Here is a 20,503-nt window from a genome sequence, read left to right on the forward strand (position 1 = left end):
ATGTATTTTGAGAGAAACATGGACAGTCCAAAACAGCACTTGTAGAACGTTAAAAATATATTGATACAGATCCAATTTCAGGTCTATCAACATATCTTTTTATAACACATACAAGTAAAATCAACACATGTATGACCGTCAACGGGGAAAAGAATACTAAAGGCATTTAGTTATTTTCACACAAATAATACTTCGTTTCATTATGCTGTGATTTTGGGTTTGCAATGTTTCAAATTTTCTAGGTTCTGACACACCCCACACAGGTTGACACAAACAACAGCTCTGAGATAGCCTAAATTACATCTCGTTATCCAAAAGGCAACTTGTGGATAATCAGTATCATACAGTTTGGGCTTTCATGAATTCCTTCCTAAAGACGACAGGAACCTGAGAGAGTTCTATACACATATATATGTCACAAACACACGTTGTCAGTGTTTACATGTGAACACCTTAATAACTCCGCTAATGAGACAAACATACACGTGGCCATGTCCCTCTACACACACACCCTGGGGCTGGTTGATACCGTCCTGTTGTGTCAGTATGTTTCTGACAAACTGTCCTGACTCCGTCAGATGGATGACTCTGTTTGGAGAGTAGTCTGTCACCAGGATGTCGCCTGTGCTGGTACTTGTGATACCCCGGGGAGACATCAGTGCTGTGTCTCCTATAGGGCTGTAGTAGGTGAACACCACATCTCCCTCGGGGGTCAGACACAGGACACACTCGGTTCCACCGTCAGACACCAGGATGTTTCCTGTCCTCGTAGTACAGAGGAAGTTTGGATATTGTAAGATCTTGCTACCATAGTGGCGTGGACTGACTGACCTCAGCACGTTTCCTGTCATATCCAGGATGTCAACAGAGGGGGGAGACCGGGAACTAGCTGCTAGTGTTGATGGTGTCAAGGACGTTATACCACAGTACTGTTTGCTGGTTGTGATGGTTGACAGCAGCACCAGGTCAGGGTTGACTTCTACTGTTACAATCTGTTTGATGTTCAGGACAGTGACGGCCACCTGGTTGTGTGTCAACTTTGTGAGACTCCATGGTTTACCACCCAGACTGAGTTTACTGTGACGTGTCTGGTTATTCCTGGTGTAGAAGGACTTCACACTCTGGTTGTAGTAGTCGGTGACTAAAACTGTATCTGTGTCATTCACCACCATCACTGTCACGTCACTCGGGTCTGGTCTGTTACTGTCGCCTGCTACTCTGACGTCAGTGGTGTCCTGTAACACAGGAGTAGCCTTCAGGTCCAGCACACTCTCATACATGACGTCTATCTCACCCAGCTGTAGATCGTCCAGAGATTTACTCAGCTTGTCCGTGTCCTGTCTGAATGTGACCTTGGTTATTCTTCCTATCTCCTTCACATCTGCATCTCCGACAGCCTCCACATCATCCGCCGCACATCCCTGATACATCTCATACACATCCATGTCACACTCAGATTGTAGAGCCTGGTCAATCAGCACCGCCTGTTGTTGGTACATCTGTACTGACATCTCACCTGACTTAATGTCTGCCTTCAGTTGTCCGATGTGTTTGTCTGACATCTCTCTCAGTTGATCAAGAAGTTTTTGTTCCTTGAGTTTCATCCCTTGTATTGCCTTCAGACTTGCAGACTTGATGTCGGATTCCGTCTGTGAATGTCGACATACACTACTGCCTAGAAGTTCATTCCCCTTACACGCATGGGCAACGCGTTACGCAACCAGTGTGCATCGGGTTGGTCACGCGTGTGATACCCGTGTGCAACGCGTTGCACACGGGTGTGCACCCCGTCCGCCACTCGTGTGCAACGCGTGACACACTCATAAGAGGGGGAACAAACTTTTGACCAAAGGAGGACCCGTCATAAGCTGAACCTGGAGGTGGTAACAAGGAGAGAAAATTTTGTTATCCTGACGAAAAATGATAATACACATGTATTTGCTAATGTCTCCTTTCTTTATGTGATTTTGTGGGAATAACATGAATACTGTTGTGTTTAAATAGATCTGTCTTGTTTTATACGACCATTGCTTCTAAATCCGATGGTCCTGGAACATGTTATTGCAATTGAAATGCTTTTATTGTGATTTGACATTAACCGTCGGTAGTACGACTTTCAGTGATAATATGTATGAGGTTTGGCGGCGCATTGTTTTTATTGGACCCTAATTACTTTATGATGACTTGGACTCTTTATCTCAGCTCCATAGCCGTGAGGCTGGGAAAGAGCAGTATGTAATTAATGAGGGTGGGCTATATCATTGAGGATACACTTGAGGGAGAGAATACTAATTACCGTACTACAGGAAGAGACCTGTAGACGTAAGCGCGGGGTTGTGTTTTAGCTGGCCGTTCGATAATGGCCGCCAGGAGAAGTGAGCTTTGACTGCGTCATCTAAAATAAATAGTAAGAAACAGCAGTGTTATTTTCACGGGTCTGTTGAATAAACTCCCAGCGCTACGGTCAATGTATCTTCTACTTGATCCTTGATACATCATTTTGGCATTCACAATATATAGTAATTCAACGTACAAAGCAATTCCGCGGGAGTAGTGGTTACCTGTGCATTACTGTATTTTCCCAGTGAGTACCCGGATGATATAGCAGAAATCTAGACTTGTTCGCGACCTGTGCTCGCCATTCGTAAGCGCATTTTTATTGAAAGTAGAAGGACGTATGGTCACATTGATCAACAAAAATGAAATACAGTTTTGGAAATGTAGGTATATTTGTGGGGAGCATCGGTAATGGTGATGCAGTTTTGGTAAGTCAATTGCTTGGTAATTGTGCGATCTTTGTGTACACTATTTTGACTTGCAACACAAAGTAAATATTTCATCTGAACATTGCTTATTTTACCGTGTGTATATGTTTACATTCAAAAATGTAAACATATTTCACTAAGGCAATTTATTAAACGCCTAAATATTCAGTTTATTTTACAAATTAACTGAAAAATATGTCCATCTTTATTAATATGATAACGAATTCCAAATATTTGTTTATGTTTAATATCATCACCAAGTACAGTTCTGTATTGTTGGGCTTCTTTTCTTAGCATAATTAATATATTGTGATGTGTTTAAGCTCTTTTGATCGTCTTTATCATTTTTAGTCTGTCGGTTAAATAAATGAATGGATTATTCAGTCAATTTGTAAAATGACTGAAATATTTAGATATTTAATAAATTGCCTGAGTGAATCATATTTTACACATTGACTGTAACATATACACGCTTACAAAAGAAAATACTTGTGAAAACAACGTCTATCGCGCCTCGAAAAACTTCCCAACCAAACGGAAAGGAACAAGAATGATTCTGTTCAAAGCTGCAGGGAATGAATGAAAACAAAATGCAAATATAATTATTACAACCTACCAAAGTTATAATGTATCCGGGAATATCAACATAAAGGAACAATATCCATTGCGTCTGCAGCTGTACAAAAATACTTATTTGATGTCAAATGTCTATGTGAGAATCAAATACTTTAATAATAATTATTTGGAAACAATATTTGGAATATATATGAAATATATTAAAAAATTTAAATATATCGTTTTAAACGTTATTTAAATGTATCGGATATTATAACCCGTGTTTGTTTCTTAACTGATCACTTAGTTTGTTTCAATTGTTTCACATAGGTGCCAAGTTAGCTGAGAAAGCCCACGTGACAACTATTTTTATAATGTCCTCGGTTCTTAAAAACATACATTGAGTTAGATAACAATGAACAACCAGTCAGTGTATTATCGGTTACCCTTTGAACAAAGTATGTTGTTTTTACATCTGTACTTCACGCCATGATATGAGTGTATTGCCTAGGTTTAGTAAACCTACCTTCACATGTACACACTTACTTTTGACATATCCACTGTGCAAGATAACAGTAATTAATCAATCAACGTATTTCCTGTTGATCCTTTGATGTCTGGGAATGATCAGTTGATTTACAAAACAAGTAAAGCAACTGACCATACATCTCTTGCTGGGTTGCCACGTGCGTATCACATAACTCACATTCCACCTCACTTCAAACCTGGATTTAGATTGAATAATTACCCCAGGTACAAGAAAGACCAAATTTGAACCTTTATAATCTGAGTGATGCTACAACTAAGTATACATGTTATAAATTCATTAACTGAGCAGCAAGTGAATTACGACAAATACACAAGTGTAGGGTTATACCAGAAAATGTGGATGACAACAAGGGAGTAGTAATTGTATCATCCACGCAATCCGAAATCCGCAAATGCTTTTACTCAGGGATACTTTTTTATTATTAAACTGTAACCATCAGGGTTATTTCCAAATAACGACATCCGATGAGCTTTCGCCGTTATTTGTCTGTTTGTTTAGGCTGAAGAAATTAATTACCATGCGCCCTTTGTTGAAATCTTCATAGATCACGGGTAACCAATCAGTTTTCAAAAATGCGTAAGCTTATTTAGCTGTCCTTGCAGACTGGTAGCCCAGTCTCTTGTCACGCTCGGTTGCGTTAACGAGCAAATTGACTCACGGCAGCTAGAAAGCCCAAGCGGAAATCCAAAGGTCGTATTACCTGAAGAATCAACCTTCATTTGCGAAATATCTACTGCTCTCAAAATTAAAGTCAGAACTTTCTAACCAAGGATTACCAGTTGATACAGGTCGATGGCTGAACATTCCCAGGGAAGACAGCCAGTGTCCACTCTGTGAATCTATCGTTATGGGAGATGAATTGCATTATTTATTCCAATGTGAAGCTTTTCACCAACGGCGATATGAACTCTTAAATAAGCAATATCTTAAGTTTCCAAACATTTAAGAAAATTATGACCACTAACAGTGTAAGAAATCTAAAAGGCCTATCTAAATTCCTTAACAATGTGTACAATACAATTGGTAAATTGTATTAGTATCCACGTATCCTATTTTTATTATTTTTGTTAAATTGTACATAATAAAAATTGTAGATAATTGTATGTCATGTTATTCTAAGAATAAATGAGTTTGAGTTTGAGTCCGACACCCGAGAAGAAGCCCCTATTTGAATAGTTTACAATCATGTGTTTTAGGGTTAGCTGTGTTGGCTTAAACGTATTTTTATTTCAAAAGAAATCTGGATCGGTAAACAAGCAAAACTTGCTTATGTAATACCACTCCAGGTAACAACTTAACAACAGCTGGATATATATAAGAGAGTGATGAACATAAACATACAAAATGCACAAATGAAATACACGAAGCCAATACACTGAAGCAAGTGGTGTCTGTGAAATAAGGTAATGCAGTTTTCCTTTACTACATGCATAAAATTAAGCTACTCAAACCTTTTGCTTTTAACAATGATGTCGTGAACTGATTTAAGAAGAGTCATGTTTGTAGAACTGCTTAACTACTGCCACGTAATATCATTTTTAGACCATACCCATGTGTGTAGAAATACACAATGTTTCTGATATTATCGTATTTTTTGACAGTTATAGAAAAAGTGAATTGCATCTTCAAGGTGATATCCACAAGTGCAGTCTGGTATGTCTGATACATGTCGTCTAAACTTATCAGCGTTTAAGTCACTGCAGCCGAGCCTAAGGCGACAGTGGACAATTCGGCATGATCTATGAAAATATTTGAAGTCAAAATTATTAGTAATTGCATCAGAACGATTAATTAATGATTTGATTTCTTTTAATGAGCGAGCATTAGTTACTTCGTCGGATAGAGGGTTCCGCAGGTTGATCATATCCAGAAGAAATTATTATTAAGCATAGGTCTGTGTTCTACATTTGATTGTTTGTATGTTGAATCTATTTCTAAGGTTATATTTGCTGTTATCAGAGAATTGAATATACACTTTTCAAATATTTTGGCTGAGCAACTTGTGAGTGCTACAGGTCTATAATTTGAGCATTCATGTTCATCGCTGACACTGACACCGCATCAGCCCGGCAGTGGACTTGACACAGTTATTTGCGCACCGATTATATAACTCCTACAGACAGGGTGGGGTGGTTGTTTAAAGCGAAACGGACGACCCCGTCTGTTATCTAATAAATGCTGTGCGGCGCCTTTGATCTTGCCTCAAAACATACACCTTATAGTAGTAAACTACGATCAGGATGGCCTGGAAATAAACACAATTCTGTCTGCCCAGTGTATCCACAATTAACTAGAATGCTTCATATCAACAAATATATATATAGAAAATAGATATTTGCCCACAGCAAATATTCATTTGCTTAATTGCATCAATATGGTTTATCAGAACATGTACAATGCTTTCTTACGCTGGGTGAGGCAGACTGAACATTAGGATAACGTCAGCAGGGATAAAAGAGGTCATACCAAAGAACTTTAATTACTAGTGGAAAAGTCAGACATTCCGATCAACCACTACCAGGCCCGGCCGGATCTCAAGGTTGACCAGATCAACACCCCAAAGGAACATCTCTACGCCAAACAAGGAGTCCCTTTCGTCATGGTGCACAAGAAGGGGGGACAGGCCATCGAGTACGACATCACAAACTACACAGACTTGTACCACTTCTTCCAGAGTAGTGGCGTACCGACCTCAAACCACTTCGTCGCCAATACCGCCGCCCTCCTTGCCAAGAGTCTCTACCAGAATCCCAACCCCCAGGATGAGAAGCTGACCAAGAGACTACTAGAAGGATACCGCCGCTAGACTTCTAGCCACACATGCTCGCCAGCCGACGCCGTGCCTTCCCACGCTTGCGGTCCAAATGTATCTTATTCATCTATTGTTGCAAACTTGACTGATTTAAACATATCTAATTGATCATGAACTACTCAGTCAGTCAAGCACCTGTATCAGAAATGTAAAACCAGCCATGTTTCATGTAGTCCCAATATCACTAAAAAATGCCGATGAAACGTGACATATAAATTTACTCACAGACAATATATTTTTCGTGAGAGTGAAGCACAATTTTATTAAAGTTTTATTAACAATTTCATAAACTATAATAATATTAATATTAAAATTCATCATCACTTGCCAAGTTTATGAACATGTCCCCATTTGGGAGATGTCACATATAAACAAGGATTCGAACTAGGTTTGATCGTCTTTGACACTGAGGTTTATCCCCACTTTGCCAGAAAACTGCAGAAGATTAACAGTGAGTGAGCATCGTTTCTATGTTTATACAAGAAAAGATGTTATGCCAAAAACGCTCACAGTAGTTAGTGAGTAGACTCACAACCTGTCATGAAAGGATTACCCACAGAGAAAGGAAGGATTAAAGTCACCAATAAATCTTATCCTAACGTAGTACCCCAACTTCTAAATGCCTCTCAAAGAAGGATTAAAATCCTAAATATATCCTATCTACGTGGTATAGGTACTCACAACCTCTAATAATAAACTGTTACGTTTGGTATCCCCAGCAATACTCACTATGCAAATGTAAAAATCACAAACCCTAACGAAATTCTGTCCACATGGTCACACCCGGTGATTGTGAAGATCTCAAATTCTATCAAGAGTCAGACAGCATGGCTGTTCATATTCATTTACAACATCCTCTTATAATTAGTATAAAAGTGTCCCACACAAAACCTTCTTTTATTTATTCTTTCAAAATACAAAAAAGAAAGTGGGGTGTGGGGAAATGGGACATATTCCTACGTGAAATAATGAGACATTAGTAGTGGTGGTATCATAATTGTACTGTCTAAAGCATAAATTTGGCGAACGAAAAACGTTATATTTGCAATCAAATGGAATGACTCGTGTGGGCAAATGAATATGTTTGCAAATCCACAAACAATCATTTTATTAATGGCGAACATTTACCAACCCGCGACAATCGTGTCAACACGGGGGTTCTCCTAGCAATAAACTCGCATCTAAATTCACTACTGTTCTACCGTCGGCTAGCCTCAATGGCTAACAACCGAACACTAATTAAGACGGGCCGACCTTGTATTTACGGTCTGGTGAACACAGCTCAATGGCCGCTCATTAACTCAAATTTCACATCTCACTGTTTTGTTTTATCTCACTATTCATTTGATAATTTTGTCAACTTCAACTGGAACCCGGTCCCGTGTTACACGCGTGGCACACGCGTGTGCAACGGGTTGCACACGCGCTGCACACCCGTTGCACACCCGTGTGCAACGGGTGCTCACCCCGTGTGCAACCCGTTGAGCACCCGTGTCACATGCGTGTTACACGCGTTCTCAACGCGTGTTAGGGGAATGAACTTTTAGGCAGTAGTGTATCTCTTCTTTCATCACTGATTTCTTTTTCTGCACCTCTGTGTTTCGTTTGTGTCTTCTCCTTGACAAAGTATCTTTCATCTTCACCAGCTCTGTCTTCACATCCATCATTTCCGACTCGAGTGTGACGACCGAGTCACATTTCCTGTGGTAGATAGTGCAGCATGTCTGACAAACAGCTTTCTTACAATCTTTACACAGATATTTGATAGTTTCGTCCTTGTGCTCTTTACATGTCACCTTGTGTCTTCTTCTGACCTTGACCTCGCTGGAGAGGTCAATGACTTTGTGTTTCCGTAATGACGGGATGCGGTTGTGAGCTCCAGTACATTTGTCACAGAGTGCCTCATCACAGACCGAGCACCAAACAACAGCCGGAGTTGTCTCCCCTTCCTCTCTACAGTAGCTGCAGGAGGCTGTATCTGCAAATGTATATTAATCTTCAATGTGGTGTGTGTATTGTGGGGGAAGATGAGTCATCTAGATGTGGTGTATTTCAACCATTGTTCTATTTTCACTACAATGTATTTTGTATGTTACATATGTCCAAGTTCTTCTCTAATATTCACACACTAGGTGATCTTGTTACTGCAGACATTGCCACCATGTAAGATGAGGATGTATCTACTATGAATTCATACTGTCAGAATTTCGGCAAATACACCAAAACCACCATGGACAAACGTGAAGCAACAATAATAACAAGTATCACATTAAAACATACACCTTCCTTTGCAGAAATACATATAGGTACAGTTCTCAGTTAAATTTACTTTTTGTATATCAAATCTCACTAAATTAGATTGCAGCCCGTTGGGACACAATCACTACTGTACCTTTAGATCCCGGACCAAACGAGTCCAAGAGTCCCTGGATGATAAAAATTGACTTGACGCCATCCGCCCACTCCTCCACTGGTCTCTCAGGAGCAGACACTTTCGTCATCTTGTTGCAGAATGGACGGAGGAGGGACTTGGCACTGATGGCTTCTGGTCTGGTTTTGGTGTAGTTGACGACACATTTCCGGCAAAAGGTGTGATTGCACACAAGCGTACAGGGATTATCAAACACCTCTGTGCATATTGTACAGGTCAGGAAATGTTCCATTAGCTTCTGAGAGGTCGCCATCTGAAACATTTGAAGAACATTTTACACAATACATATACCTTATAAACGAGTGTGTATGGTTTTACGCCGCTTTAAGCAATATTGAAGCAATATCACGGCGGGGGACACCAGAAATGGGCTTCACACATTGTACCCATGTCGGGAATCGAATTCGGCGTGACGAGCGAACGCTTTAACCACCAGGCTACCTGACCGCCCCCTTATAAATGAGCCTTCATGACATGAATATATATCCAAGTATATTCACGTCATACGATTCTTGTTCAAAAGTGGTTTGATCAAGGTTACAACATTCTAGGCCTCAGTACAGCTTTTAGAAAGTTTTACTGTACACATTTGGATGACATTTCAAAATGTTATGCATCAGTGACAAGACTGTCCGATGCAATTCCCTATTTTGACTTTACCAGAAGTCCCTGTGTTTATTGCAGGTGAACAATTGACTTGCTTTTGCATGTGTTTTTGATGTTACCAGTAGTGTAGGACATTATCACCTTTCCGCGCACATCTGGAATCCTCCCTATCTGATAGTGATTCATTAACAACTGCTCATAATGCAGTCGGAACCGTACAGTGGACGCTGCTTTTGTCAGAAATTTATTGTGGCTTTGGAAAGTGTTTTGTTGCTTTTAGTTAAATACATATCGGAATTAGTTAAAATGACAAAGAAACCTTACGAATGACCTTATATAACTTGGCCTTCTATACGAGGGTAACTCTCAACTATTTCGTTCTCGAGTTAGGCGGCGTGGATATAAACATATTCCAAGGACTATAATGAAGATGTGCAAGATCGGATATCCTTGAGATGTCCCAGCAAGCGGTGGTCAAACTCCAAAACCTCAGATGGGGCTGCTTAATACTCCACATACTAAGTCTGTTATGCCAAATGCATAAAGCTACTCTTTCAAAAAACAGGAAAATTAAAAACTACCACAACAACTTAATTAATCTTCGTTTCTATGATATAAGTGAAAATCGTACAGTTTTCAACTGCAAAGTCTTAATTGTTTAATTGTTAATTGTGTAACAGTCGATATCATAACCGGTTTTTGAGACATTCTCTTGACTCGACTAGGCCCTGAAACACGTTTGAATATCTCCCGCCATATTCCTAGAGGGTCACTGGCCCTCATTGCCATAACGAAAGTAGACGACTGACTTCCGTGTTGTAAACAGTATGTAGGTATGCAGATAACACACTGGAGAGCGTGGTGACTATGAACCAGTACAGGATATTAATACAAACATTGTTGACAACAAATACACTTAATTATCGATTAACGTTGACTCGTCATGATCTGTATATGAATGAATCCAACAAACCACACACGACCTACAGTTGTGATCTGAGACAGAGAGTTGTAAAAATAACCTCAACAGGGAATACTTGATAAATAAGATGACCAGTTACACTATCTTCGTGTTTCTATACACATCAATACTCCAGATAAACCATTCAGCATTCAGTGTATAATGATATATACTGCCTTACCACAGCGTCACTGCACAGCCTTCTCTCACCGTGTGGGTGTCACTTACTGGCGGTGAAGAGGGAAAATGCATACCCGTGATAGAATATCCCCCATCCGGACAGGTAAAGTCTACTTCTGTGCAATATCTACACTTAAGAATTATACTGCCTCCGTGGTCTAGTAGAGAGAGCGTTTCCTGGCTGTCAGGATATAGTTTAAAGATTGGTGACGCAAAACAACATTCACACACATTTTCACGTAACTGTATGCCGTGAAACCTCGTTAATCCGGACAAAGGGAAAACAAATTTCCACAAAGACTTAATGGATGACTTCAACTGTCCAGTAGTTAACTCTCCTTTATGTCGAGCAATATGCCAGAAGCACCAGCCTACTACATTTCACAACATATGAGGTACAAGTTTCGCTGATTGAACTCGCGAAATAACGTAGACTCTCGCTACAGTACGTCCCAACTTTTACCGCAGTATGTAGGTCTAGCCTCAAATCTTCTTATAGTCCTTCCTTGAACAAATATTACAAGATATGTAGTATATAATGCATGACAAGAGGGATGTCTTCAACTTTCCAAGTGGAGGTCGGGTAGCCTAGTGGTTAAAACGTTCGCTCGTCACACCCAAGATCCGGGTTCTAATCCCTACATGGGTACAATGTGTTAAGCCCATTTCTGGTGTCCCCCGCGGTGATATTGCTGGAATATTGCTAAAAGTAGCGTAAAACCAAACTCGCTCACTCACACAACTTTCCAATGGCCAACTTTCCCTTTTATGTCAAGCAATATTTCAACAGCTCAAGTCTTTGGTGTCCACATTACACATCTTTTGAGGTATACGCGAGCATGCTCTTTCTATGAAGATTTCAAAGTGCGTCATTTGTTGTTTGATCAGGGCCCCAACGTAGAGACCCGTGACCATCCGAGGTAGAATGGGTCTTCAGCAACCCATGCTTGCTGTAACAGACGTCTATGCTTGTCGTAAGAGGCGGATAAGGGGATCGGGTCGTCAGGTTCGCTGACTTCGTTGATGCATGTCATCGTATCTCAATTACGTGGGTTGTGTCTGGTCGACTCCAAAATTTACAGACCATCGTCATATAGCTGAAATATTGCTGAGTGCGGCGTTAAACAACAAACAAAACAAAACAAAATAACCTCAGTAAAGCTTCCATGAAGAGGTTACGGTAGACAAATTTGACGCATCCATGGGAAAAACTTTGTCCGTTGCAATTCCCTTTTTTGCCTTGTACCATATGTTCCTGTGTTTGTTAGGGTGAACAATTGACTTGCCTTTGCATGTGTTTGTGATGGGTATCATCGGTGGGGCATGCTTACTTTTAGTTAAGATGTCCTATGACTATGGAAATGCTTGTTTGTAGTCGCGTTTATCTCATGAGCTCTTAAGGAAGACGCCAATGGATGCCCTAAGCCTGGAAGACCTTAAGTGGGATCACTGCATTCTTAAATGAGTTGTATTCTTAACCGAAATAAATGACGTACAGATATTTTTCTCATTTTTCTGGTGATATCAGTCTTGAAAAGTTTTCTGTTTTAGATGATGTGAATGGAACCAGCAGAGACGTGATAAGCAGGAAGTAACAGAAAAATGGACGGAACACTATACAGGATTAAATTTCGGCTGTTTTTTGCATGTTCTCGGCGCTATCACGATTTTGATTCTGTTTTCGTGTATTTCCACCCGTGAAGATCCGGGGTAGGATTGGTCTTCAGCAACCCATGCTTGTCGTAAAAGGCGAATATGCTTGTCGTTAGAGGCGACTAAAGGGATCGGGCGACTTGGTTAAATTACTCTAATGTAAATCATTTTACATTAAGGGCCACGTGTTAACTCTTATTACAACCCTTAATGTAAAAATTACTCTTAATGTAAAACTATTTAACATTAAGGGTTGCGGGTTCACCCTTGTTACAACTCTTAATGTAAAAAATACTCTTAATGTAAAAACATTTTACATTAAGGGTTGAAGTGATACATAAAAAAAATTACATTAAGGGTTATCCCTATGAAATAATACTTATCGAACTTTCATGAAACTTCGCAGATTTAATTGATTGTTACTTTGTCTAGATGTGCAAATGTCTAATCATTTTTAGATTTCCTCTCTACAACGTCCACCTGGTTGTTATATTCAGGCTTCATAAAAGGGTTTATAACCCTTAACCCCTTTAACCGATTTTTATCAAACTTACTGTTTTACAAAGGTTATTTTCGATACTCTGCAAGACGACCTCGTTACTATCCTAATACCGTAACGACGGAAAGGAGGACTCAGACCAAGCATATCAGACCAAGTTGTAGATGATGGTGGGTTGTTAGAATGGTCCATCAACAGAGTTTTAGACGTAAAATAATGGACATTTTGTTGCAGTATTACGGATATGACAGCTAAGCATACACCAGAATCATATGCTATTACAAACGAGAGGAATTCCAATGCAATGATGTTTTTTTAAAAAACAACAACGTAGGTTTCCCAAGTACCGTGCCGATTCAAATAGTTTATATGTTTCGGATATGAAGTCTAGTCCTTTTCTATAGCAGCTTAGCATATCCTGTAGTAAGATCATTATTGATTGAAAATCGCGAAAAAGAACATTAGGCATACGGCCTGTAGAGTTTTTCACGTCAGTTAGGAACCGACCATTCGATCTTCTGTGGGAGCTGACATATGTTCACCACGGAACTTCGTACCAGGTGAGCTGTAAATGCTATGTTTCGACATATTATAGGTATATATCGTATTGTGCATAGATTTCGCACAACAGATTACGCACGCCGTACAAAGACTGATGGCAAAACGTCACATAAGCGTTTCGGACATCTTTCAATGCGACAACGCGACAATGCGACAAATTACCAAAATGTTGCGTTGTCGCAATGTCGCGCTTTGGATAATTTTGACACTTTTTGCTTGTGTTTGCAAGGGCGTTAATACGACAATGCGACAATGCAACATTCCGACAATGTCACTTGAAGTATTCCATATACAACCGCAACATATTATAACATCTTTTGATGGTAAACGAGATTCCTGCATATTATAAAGATACAGCCAATATTTGACACATTTCAAAACAGCGAGCGGCTGAAAAGAACATTTGCCAGACTGGGTTCTTTGTCACTGAACCCCCGACAGTTCAAGAACGGCACAAGAACTGCGGGCGGAGAGAGTGAACATTCCCCAGGCTACAATTCGGAATCTGACTGCTATCATGGGACGACGATGCTAGTCAGTGTTTGACTCTCATGGTGGTCATACAAGATATTGAGAACACATGATCTTCACCTTGAAAATCTACTGTTCCGGTTGTGCCACATCGAACCTGGGTCAATGACAATGACGTTTACCAATTTTAAACAATCGGTTACCATCTGTTGACTATTTATATGATATATAAAATATAAGCCAGATAACAATACATATAAAACTCTTATATCGAGGAGCTAGGGTATATCGCTAGGTCTCACTTCTCTTCTCAATGTGGGGCGGTCGGGTAGCCTAGTGCTTAAAGCGTTCGCTCATCACGCCGAAGACCCGGGTCGATTCCCGACATGGGTACAATGTGTAAAGCCCAATTCTGGTGTCCCCGCTGTGATATTGCTGGAATATTGCAAAAAGCGGCGTAAAACCATACTCACTCTTCTCAATGTACATACTTCTCGTTCTGTTTCTATGGCTCCCGTTTCTTTTGGCGGTGAGTATAGTTATCGTGTGACTTCAAACCGCTGACAGTGCTGAGTGAAACTGTATCCCTACTTAACATACGAGTTTATCTCACTACTGTAACATCGCATATTACCTCCGTGTTCTGGGAAGCTGAGGGTCATCATAGGGACTATCTTTCAAAAGGCCAGACAATAAACAGAGCATAACGTGCTACGTGTTTAGGCAATGGCGGGATGAAATTATGACTAAGAGACGTGGAACACAGAGGAAGGGTGTGTTCTTCCACCAGGACACTGCGCCTGTGCACAAATCAGTCATTGCCATGGCAACAATCCACAAATGTGGCTTTGAACTCCTTAGCATCCACCTCATTGTCCTGATCTGGCTCTGAGACCTCCATCTGAATAAAGCTCCAGCTGGAGCCCATTTCGACTCCAACGATGACATCATAGCAGCTCATGACAGCCAAGAGACTTCTACGAAACTAGGATAAAATACCCTTCATGTGAAAAGGGATTATATTGAAAATGTTCCCAACTTTGTTTCCTCTCTAACGTGAACCAGATTTATCATTAAAAGTAGGTAGTTGTGACAACAAGAGGGGGCATAACTCGTCAGATAAATTATGTAACTCTCCTAGCAAAATATGAATTTGTTATATTTATTTGCAGTATATTTTTTTTAATGATTATATTAAGATGATGAGAAAACATCGAAATGAAAAAGCAATAAACGGACTTGCTGTTAAAAACCGTAAGAAGCAATGATTACAATATAGTTACGAATTTACAAATACGAATAGTAATACTTAAATCATTATTCATCATCATCACATATATTCAGATCTTATCGACTGTGTTACAAATATAACGTAGTTGTGTTCCGTTTGCACCTCGGTTCGGTCAAATGTGAATTTTCTTTGAAACGTGAGTGAGTTATACTTTAACATCGAATCTACTGTTCAGAAACCTACTGGTCAAAGCGGCGTTAAAACCCAACTCACTACTACTACTACTGCTGCTACTACTACTAATAATAATACTACGACGACGACGACGACTGTTGCTACTACTGCTACTGCTGCTGCTACTACTACTACTCCTACTCCTGCTGCTACTACTACTACGACTGCTACTAATACTGCTGCTACTACTAGTACTCCTACTACTTCTGCTACTACTACTACGACTGCTTCTATTACTGCTGCTGCTACTACTACTGCTGCTGCTACTACTACTACACCGACTGCTACCACTACTGCTGCTGCTGCTACTACCAGTACGACTGCTACTACTACTGCTGCTACTATTACTACTGCTGCTACTACTACGACGACTGCTACTACTACTGCTGCTGCTACTACTACTACACCGACTGCTACCACTACTGCTGCTGCTACTACCAGTACGACTGCTACTACTACTGCTGCTACTACTACGACGACTGCTACTACTACTGCTGCTGCTACTACTACTACTGCTGCTGCTAGTACTACTACTACTACTACGACTTCTACTACAGCTGCTACTACTACTACTACTGCGACTGCGACTACTTTGCGTCTCTCAGAATAGATACAATAAGTGACGCATGTTCTACTGTGACAAATGATTGATCATGATCGTGAACCACCAGCTCAAAAGAATCAATATGGATAAAAACCTAGACAGATGTTGTTCTCATTCCACTGAGCTGTGTGACACATGGGATTGAGAAGAAATATACTTGTAGTTAACAAACTGGGCTTGAGAAAAAAATATACTTGTAGTTAAAAGCATGCATACGCAGTGAACACTCCAGAACATTTCCGGGATTAAACCCCATTTGACACACTCTGATTCATTTTACAATAATGTACACAAAATATATATAGATGATGATGGGAATTTGTTTTGTATATTTTTGGGCAATGCCTTACACACCTTTTGTTTTAGTATTGGCTGTATATAATCTACCTGTAGAATCCGGACTAAAGGAGTCCAAGAGTCCTTGGATGACAAAGATAGGCTTGACGTCATCCGCCCACTCCTCCACTGGTCTCTCAGGAGCAGACACTTTCGTCATCTTGTTGCAGAATGGACAGAGGAGGGACTTGGCACTGATGGCTTCTGGTCTGGTCTTGGTGTAGTTGATGACACGTTTCCGACAGAAGGTATGATTGCACACAAGTGTACAGGGCTTGTCAAACATCTCGTGACATATGACACATGTCAGACAATTTTCGATTCCCTTTTGTGAGGTCGCCATCTGAAATGTGATACGTTACATCATTTGTGTGCCTCTACGTGTATATATGGCCATTCAAAAGCTTTACACTTGTAAATCAACCATGGTGTATCTTATGGGGGAGGGGAGGTGAAATTGGGTTTAACAATGTGATGAAGACTATTTTACTGATATTGCAGGGTGCATGCACATGTGTGTGTGGCTTCGTGTACTAGTCCAGACTTACATGCCCAAGTGCTAGCCCACTGAGATACCATGCGCAGGTTAACATAGATGCCCCACTCAGACACAGCATACGGACTCTGAGCCGTCCTTTCCCATTTAGGCAAAGCACCTCGCAAGTTAACAACAAGTAACGTCTTTTGGTACGGCGGGGTCAGGGGACCAAACCCCTGACCATCCACGCTCCGGGTAGACGCTCTTTCCACTACACAACAGTTGCGGTTCTGGTGTTAAAACAGTAACCTCTTACTCATATATGCACACCGTGTATCCGGTGACAAAAAAGTACTGTCAAGACAGAATCAATGTGCTTTCTTCTTTGAGATGTTTATTAAGGCTATACCCACCTCAGCTGTATCACTCAGTGAGCGCTACCTCACATCCGCCGTGATTATGAACATGACAACATCTTAAGGGCACCCATTTACTGTTCTGCGTTACGTTTGTAAGACACAGTTTATTGGTCGGTCACACTTGTATATCCCTGGCACTGATATGTTTGTTGTTGTTTAACGCCGCGCTCAGCAATGTTCTAGCTATATGAAAACAATCTGACAATCTAGTGATTGACATTATTAGCATCGATCTATACAAATGGGATACGATGATATACATCCAGCTTGCCATCCGATCCCCTAAGTCGCCTCTTATGATACGTATGGGTTGCTGAAGACCAAATCTGACCTGGATCTTCACGGAATATATCGATATCAGAGATTGTATTAAACTTAATGCATACCTTACCAGATGCAAATTTTAATATCTGATCAGATATACGTAAAACGGAAATAGGATAAGGTGTTTGTATGTTTGTTGTTTAATATCATGAGCATCGAACCACGCAGTTCCAAGTCAGCGAGCCTGACCACCCGGTCCCGTTAGTCGCCTCTTACGACAAGCATAGTCGCCTTTAACAGCAAGCATGGTTTGCAGAAGATCTATTCTAAACCTGATCTTCACGGGTTTCCTAAGGTGTTCAGTGAAGCATAAATACGTTAATACATTGTATGTCAGGAAATAAATAATGAACAAACCAACTTTTCGTAAGTGTTACAACTGTACTCGGCATTGCCTCCACTGTATTATCTGTGTTTCTATTAAATAGTCCATGAACACAACGGAAGTAAACTATAGGACTATAGGAATTACATTAAGACGTGTGTCGTGACTGTGACATTGGTTTGTGTGACGACGATATTGCCGTGATATTGCCGTGATATTGCTCAAAGCGGCGTACTCACTCATATATATATTTCGCGTCGACTGAAGCTATCTATTCAATAGTTTCATGTCTGTCACTAGATACCGCTCCATAATACTACCCGCAGAAATAGCTCTGTCGTGCCAACAGACAGCACACAAGCGAAGCTACGTTCTCACGCATTTCAAATAGCCGTATAGTACACATATTCATAAACTCCCACTGACCTCTGTATGTGATGAAATGTTTCCACAAACAACTAGCGTGAATATTCTCACTATCACACAGGTGGGGCAGCATACCCGTCTTCTTGATAGACTACCGTACACCTTGGTTGTAGCGGGTACCTGATCTATGTAAGCCAAATCCCTTGGGCTTACTCAGCCGTGAACACGAATGTTGCACCTTTGTTGATCCTATTGGACTTGAAACCAATATGCTGTACTGTTATGCTACAGTGTAGGGGCAAGGATAGGATGTCGTCCTGTAAGATCAAACCATAGAGGAGTAATCTGTCTACCAGGCAAGAAGGAATAAAGTGATTGATCCCTTAAAACACATTATGAGGCACAGAGATACACAACTTCTTCCATAAGCATAAGTCTGCGCTTAACGTCCATACTACGATTCCTTTAGCATGTGTTTATGAATCACTCAAATAGTGAGGATACCAGGTGATGATGAGGGTGAGAGTATCCTGCCCAATGTCAGGTCAAGCAGGAGACATTGTCTCTGTGGAATATAGTTATGTTGTTAGGGCAAGCAGTAAACATTGTCTCTGTGGAATATAGTTATGTTGTTAGGGCAAGCAGTAAACATTGTCTCTGTGGAATATAGTTATGTTGTTAGGGCAAGCAGGAGACATTGTCTCTGTGGAATATAGTTATGTTGTTAGGGCAAGCAGGAAACATTGTCTCTGTGGAATATAGTTATGTTGTTAGGGCAAGCAGTAAACATTGCCTATGTGGAATATATTTATGTAATAAGATCAAGTAGTAAACACTGTCACATTTTGTGATATTTATGAGGAAACAGTCAAGCAGGAGACATTGTCTCTGTGGAATATAGTTATGTGATCAGGTCAAGAAGTAAACATTGTCACTGTAGAATATAGTTATGTGATAAGGTCAAGAAGTACACATTGTCACTGTAGAATATAGTTATGTGATAAGGTCAAGTTCTAAACATTGTCACTGTAGAATATAGTTATGTTGTTGGGGCAAGCAGTAAATAGTGTAGCTGTGAAACACAAATATGTTGTTATATCAAACAGCAGGGTCGTTTCTATATTAAACAGCACAAACAAATTATTACTGCAAGTCATGAAGTCAAGCAATTAATTATATTCAGATATATTTTCTACATATTTATTAAGTAACATATTCGTCTTTGAAGAATTGACATTCAAACTCCACTCCCTCAGAAAGTGTACCCTCTACAATGACGTACAACTATCATGTCACATGGTGAAGACATCCGTACTGCAGTGTCCCCACTGTTGTAAGTTCATATACTATAGTCTTGTATTACCGAGTCGGGGTTATCTATCTTTTTATATTACCCATACATGTTTAACTTTCTTCTTTTATTACCCATACATGGTTAACCATCTTCTTATATAACCCGGGGGCACGGGTGGCCCAGTCGTCTAAGGCGCCGCGATTCGCTGTGCAGAGTTGAGTCCCTTGGGCACGCCAGAAACCTATGATTGCTGGTTCGAATCCTGGTTCGCCCCGATTATGTTTCTAGGTTTGTCAGCACCATACCCGTGCTCGTGGGTTTCACCGAAGTGGTAAACGTCTGAGACCTGCATCACTTGGGGCTTTACTCCCACATTAAGCTGACACGTTGCGATATAACTTGAATACTGTTAAATGCGGCGTTAAACCTCACTCACTCACTCTTATATAACCCATACATGTTTAACTATCTTCTTATATAACCCATACATGTTTAACTGTCTTCTTATATTACCCATACATGTTTAACTATCTTCTTATATTACCCATACATATTTAATTATCTTCTTATATTACCCATACATGTTTAACTGTCTTCTTATATTACCCATACATGTTTAACTATCTTCTTATATTAGCCATACATGTTTAACTGTCTTCTAATACTATCCATACATGTTTAACTATCTTCTTATATTACAAATACGTGTTTAAATATCTTATTATATTACGCATACATGTTTAACTATCTTCTTATATTACCCATACACGTTTAACTATCTTCTTATATTACCCATACATGTTTAACTATCTTCTTATATTACCCATACATGTTTAACTATCTTCTTA

At 40.1% G+C, this 20,503-nt stretch overlaps 1 protein-coding gene across 1 annotated transcript; it reads right to left on the minus strand.

The window, feature by feature from the left end:
• Positions 1–200: 200 nt before the first annotated feature.
• LOC124152577 lies at positions 201–1,660 on the minus strand. Its single transcript, XM_048397393.1, has one exon. It carries the CDS (start codon positions 1,602–1,604, stop codon positions 432–434), a length of 1,173 nt encoding a protein of 390 aa, XP_048253350.1. The 5' UTR covers positions 1,605–1,660; the 3' UTR covers positions 201–431.
• Between the last annotated feature and the right edge of the window lie 18,843 nt (positions 1,661–20,503).

The sequence above is a fragment of the Haliotis rufescens genome, unplaced genomic scaffold (assembly GCF_023055435.1).
Source record: "Haliotis rufescens isolate VD_foot unplaced genomic scaffold, xgHalRufe1.0.p SCAF_17, whole genome shotgun sequence".
Taxonomy (NCBI): domain Eukaryota; kingdom Metazoa; phylum Mollusca; class Gastropoda; order Lepetellida; family Haliotidae; genus Haliotis; species Haliotis rufescens.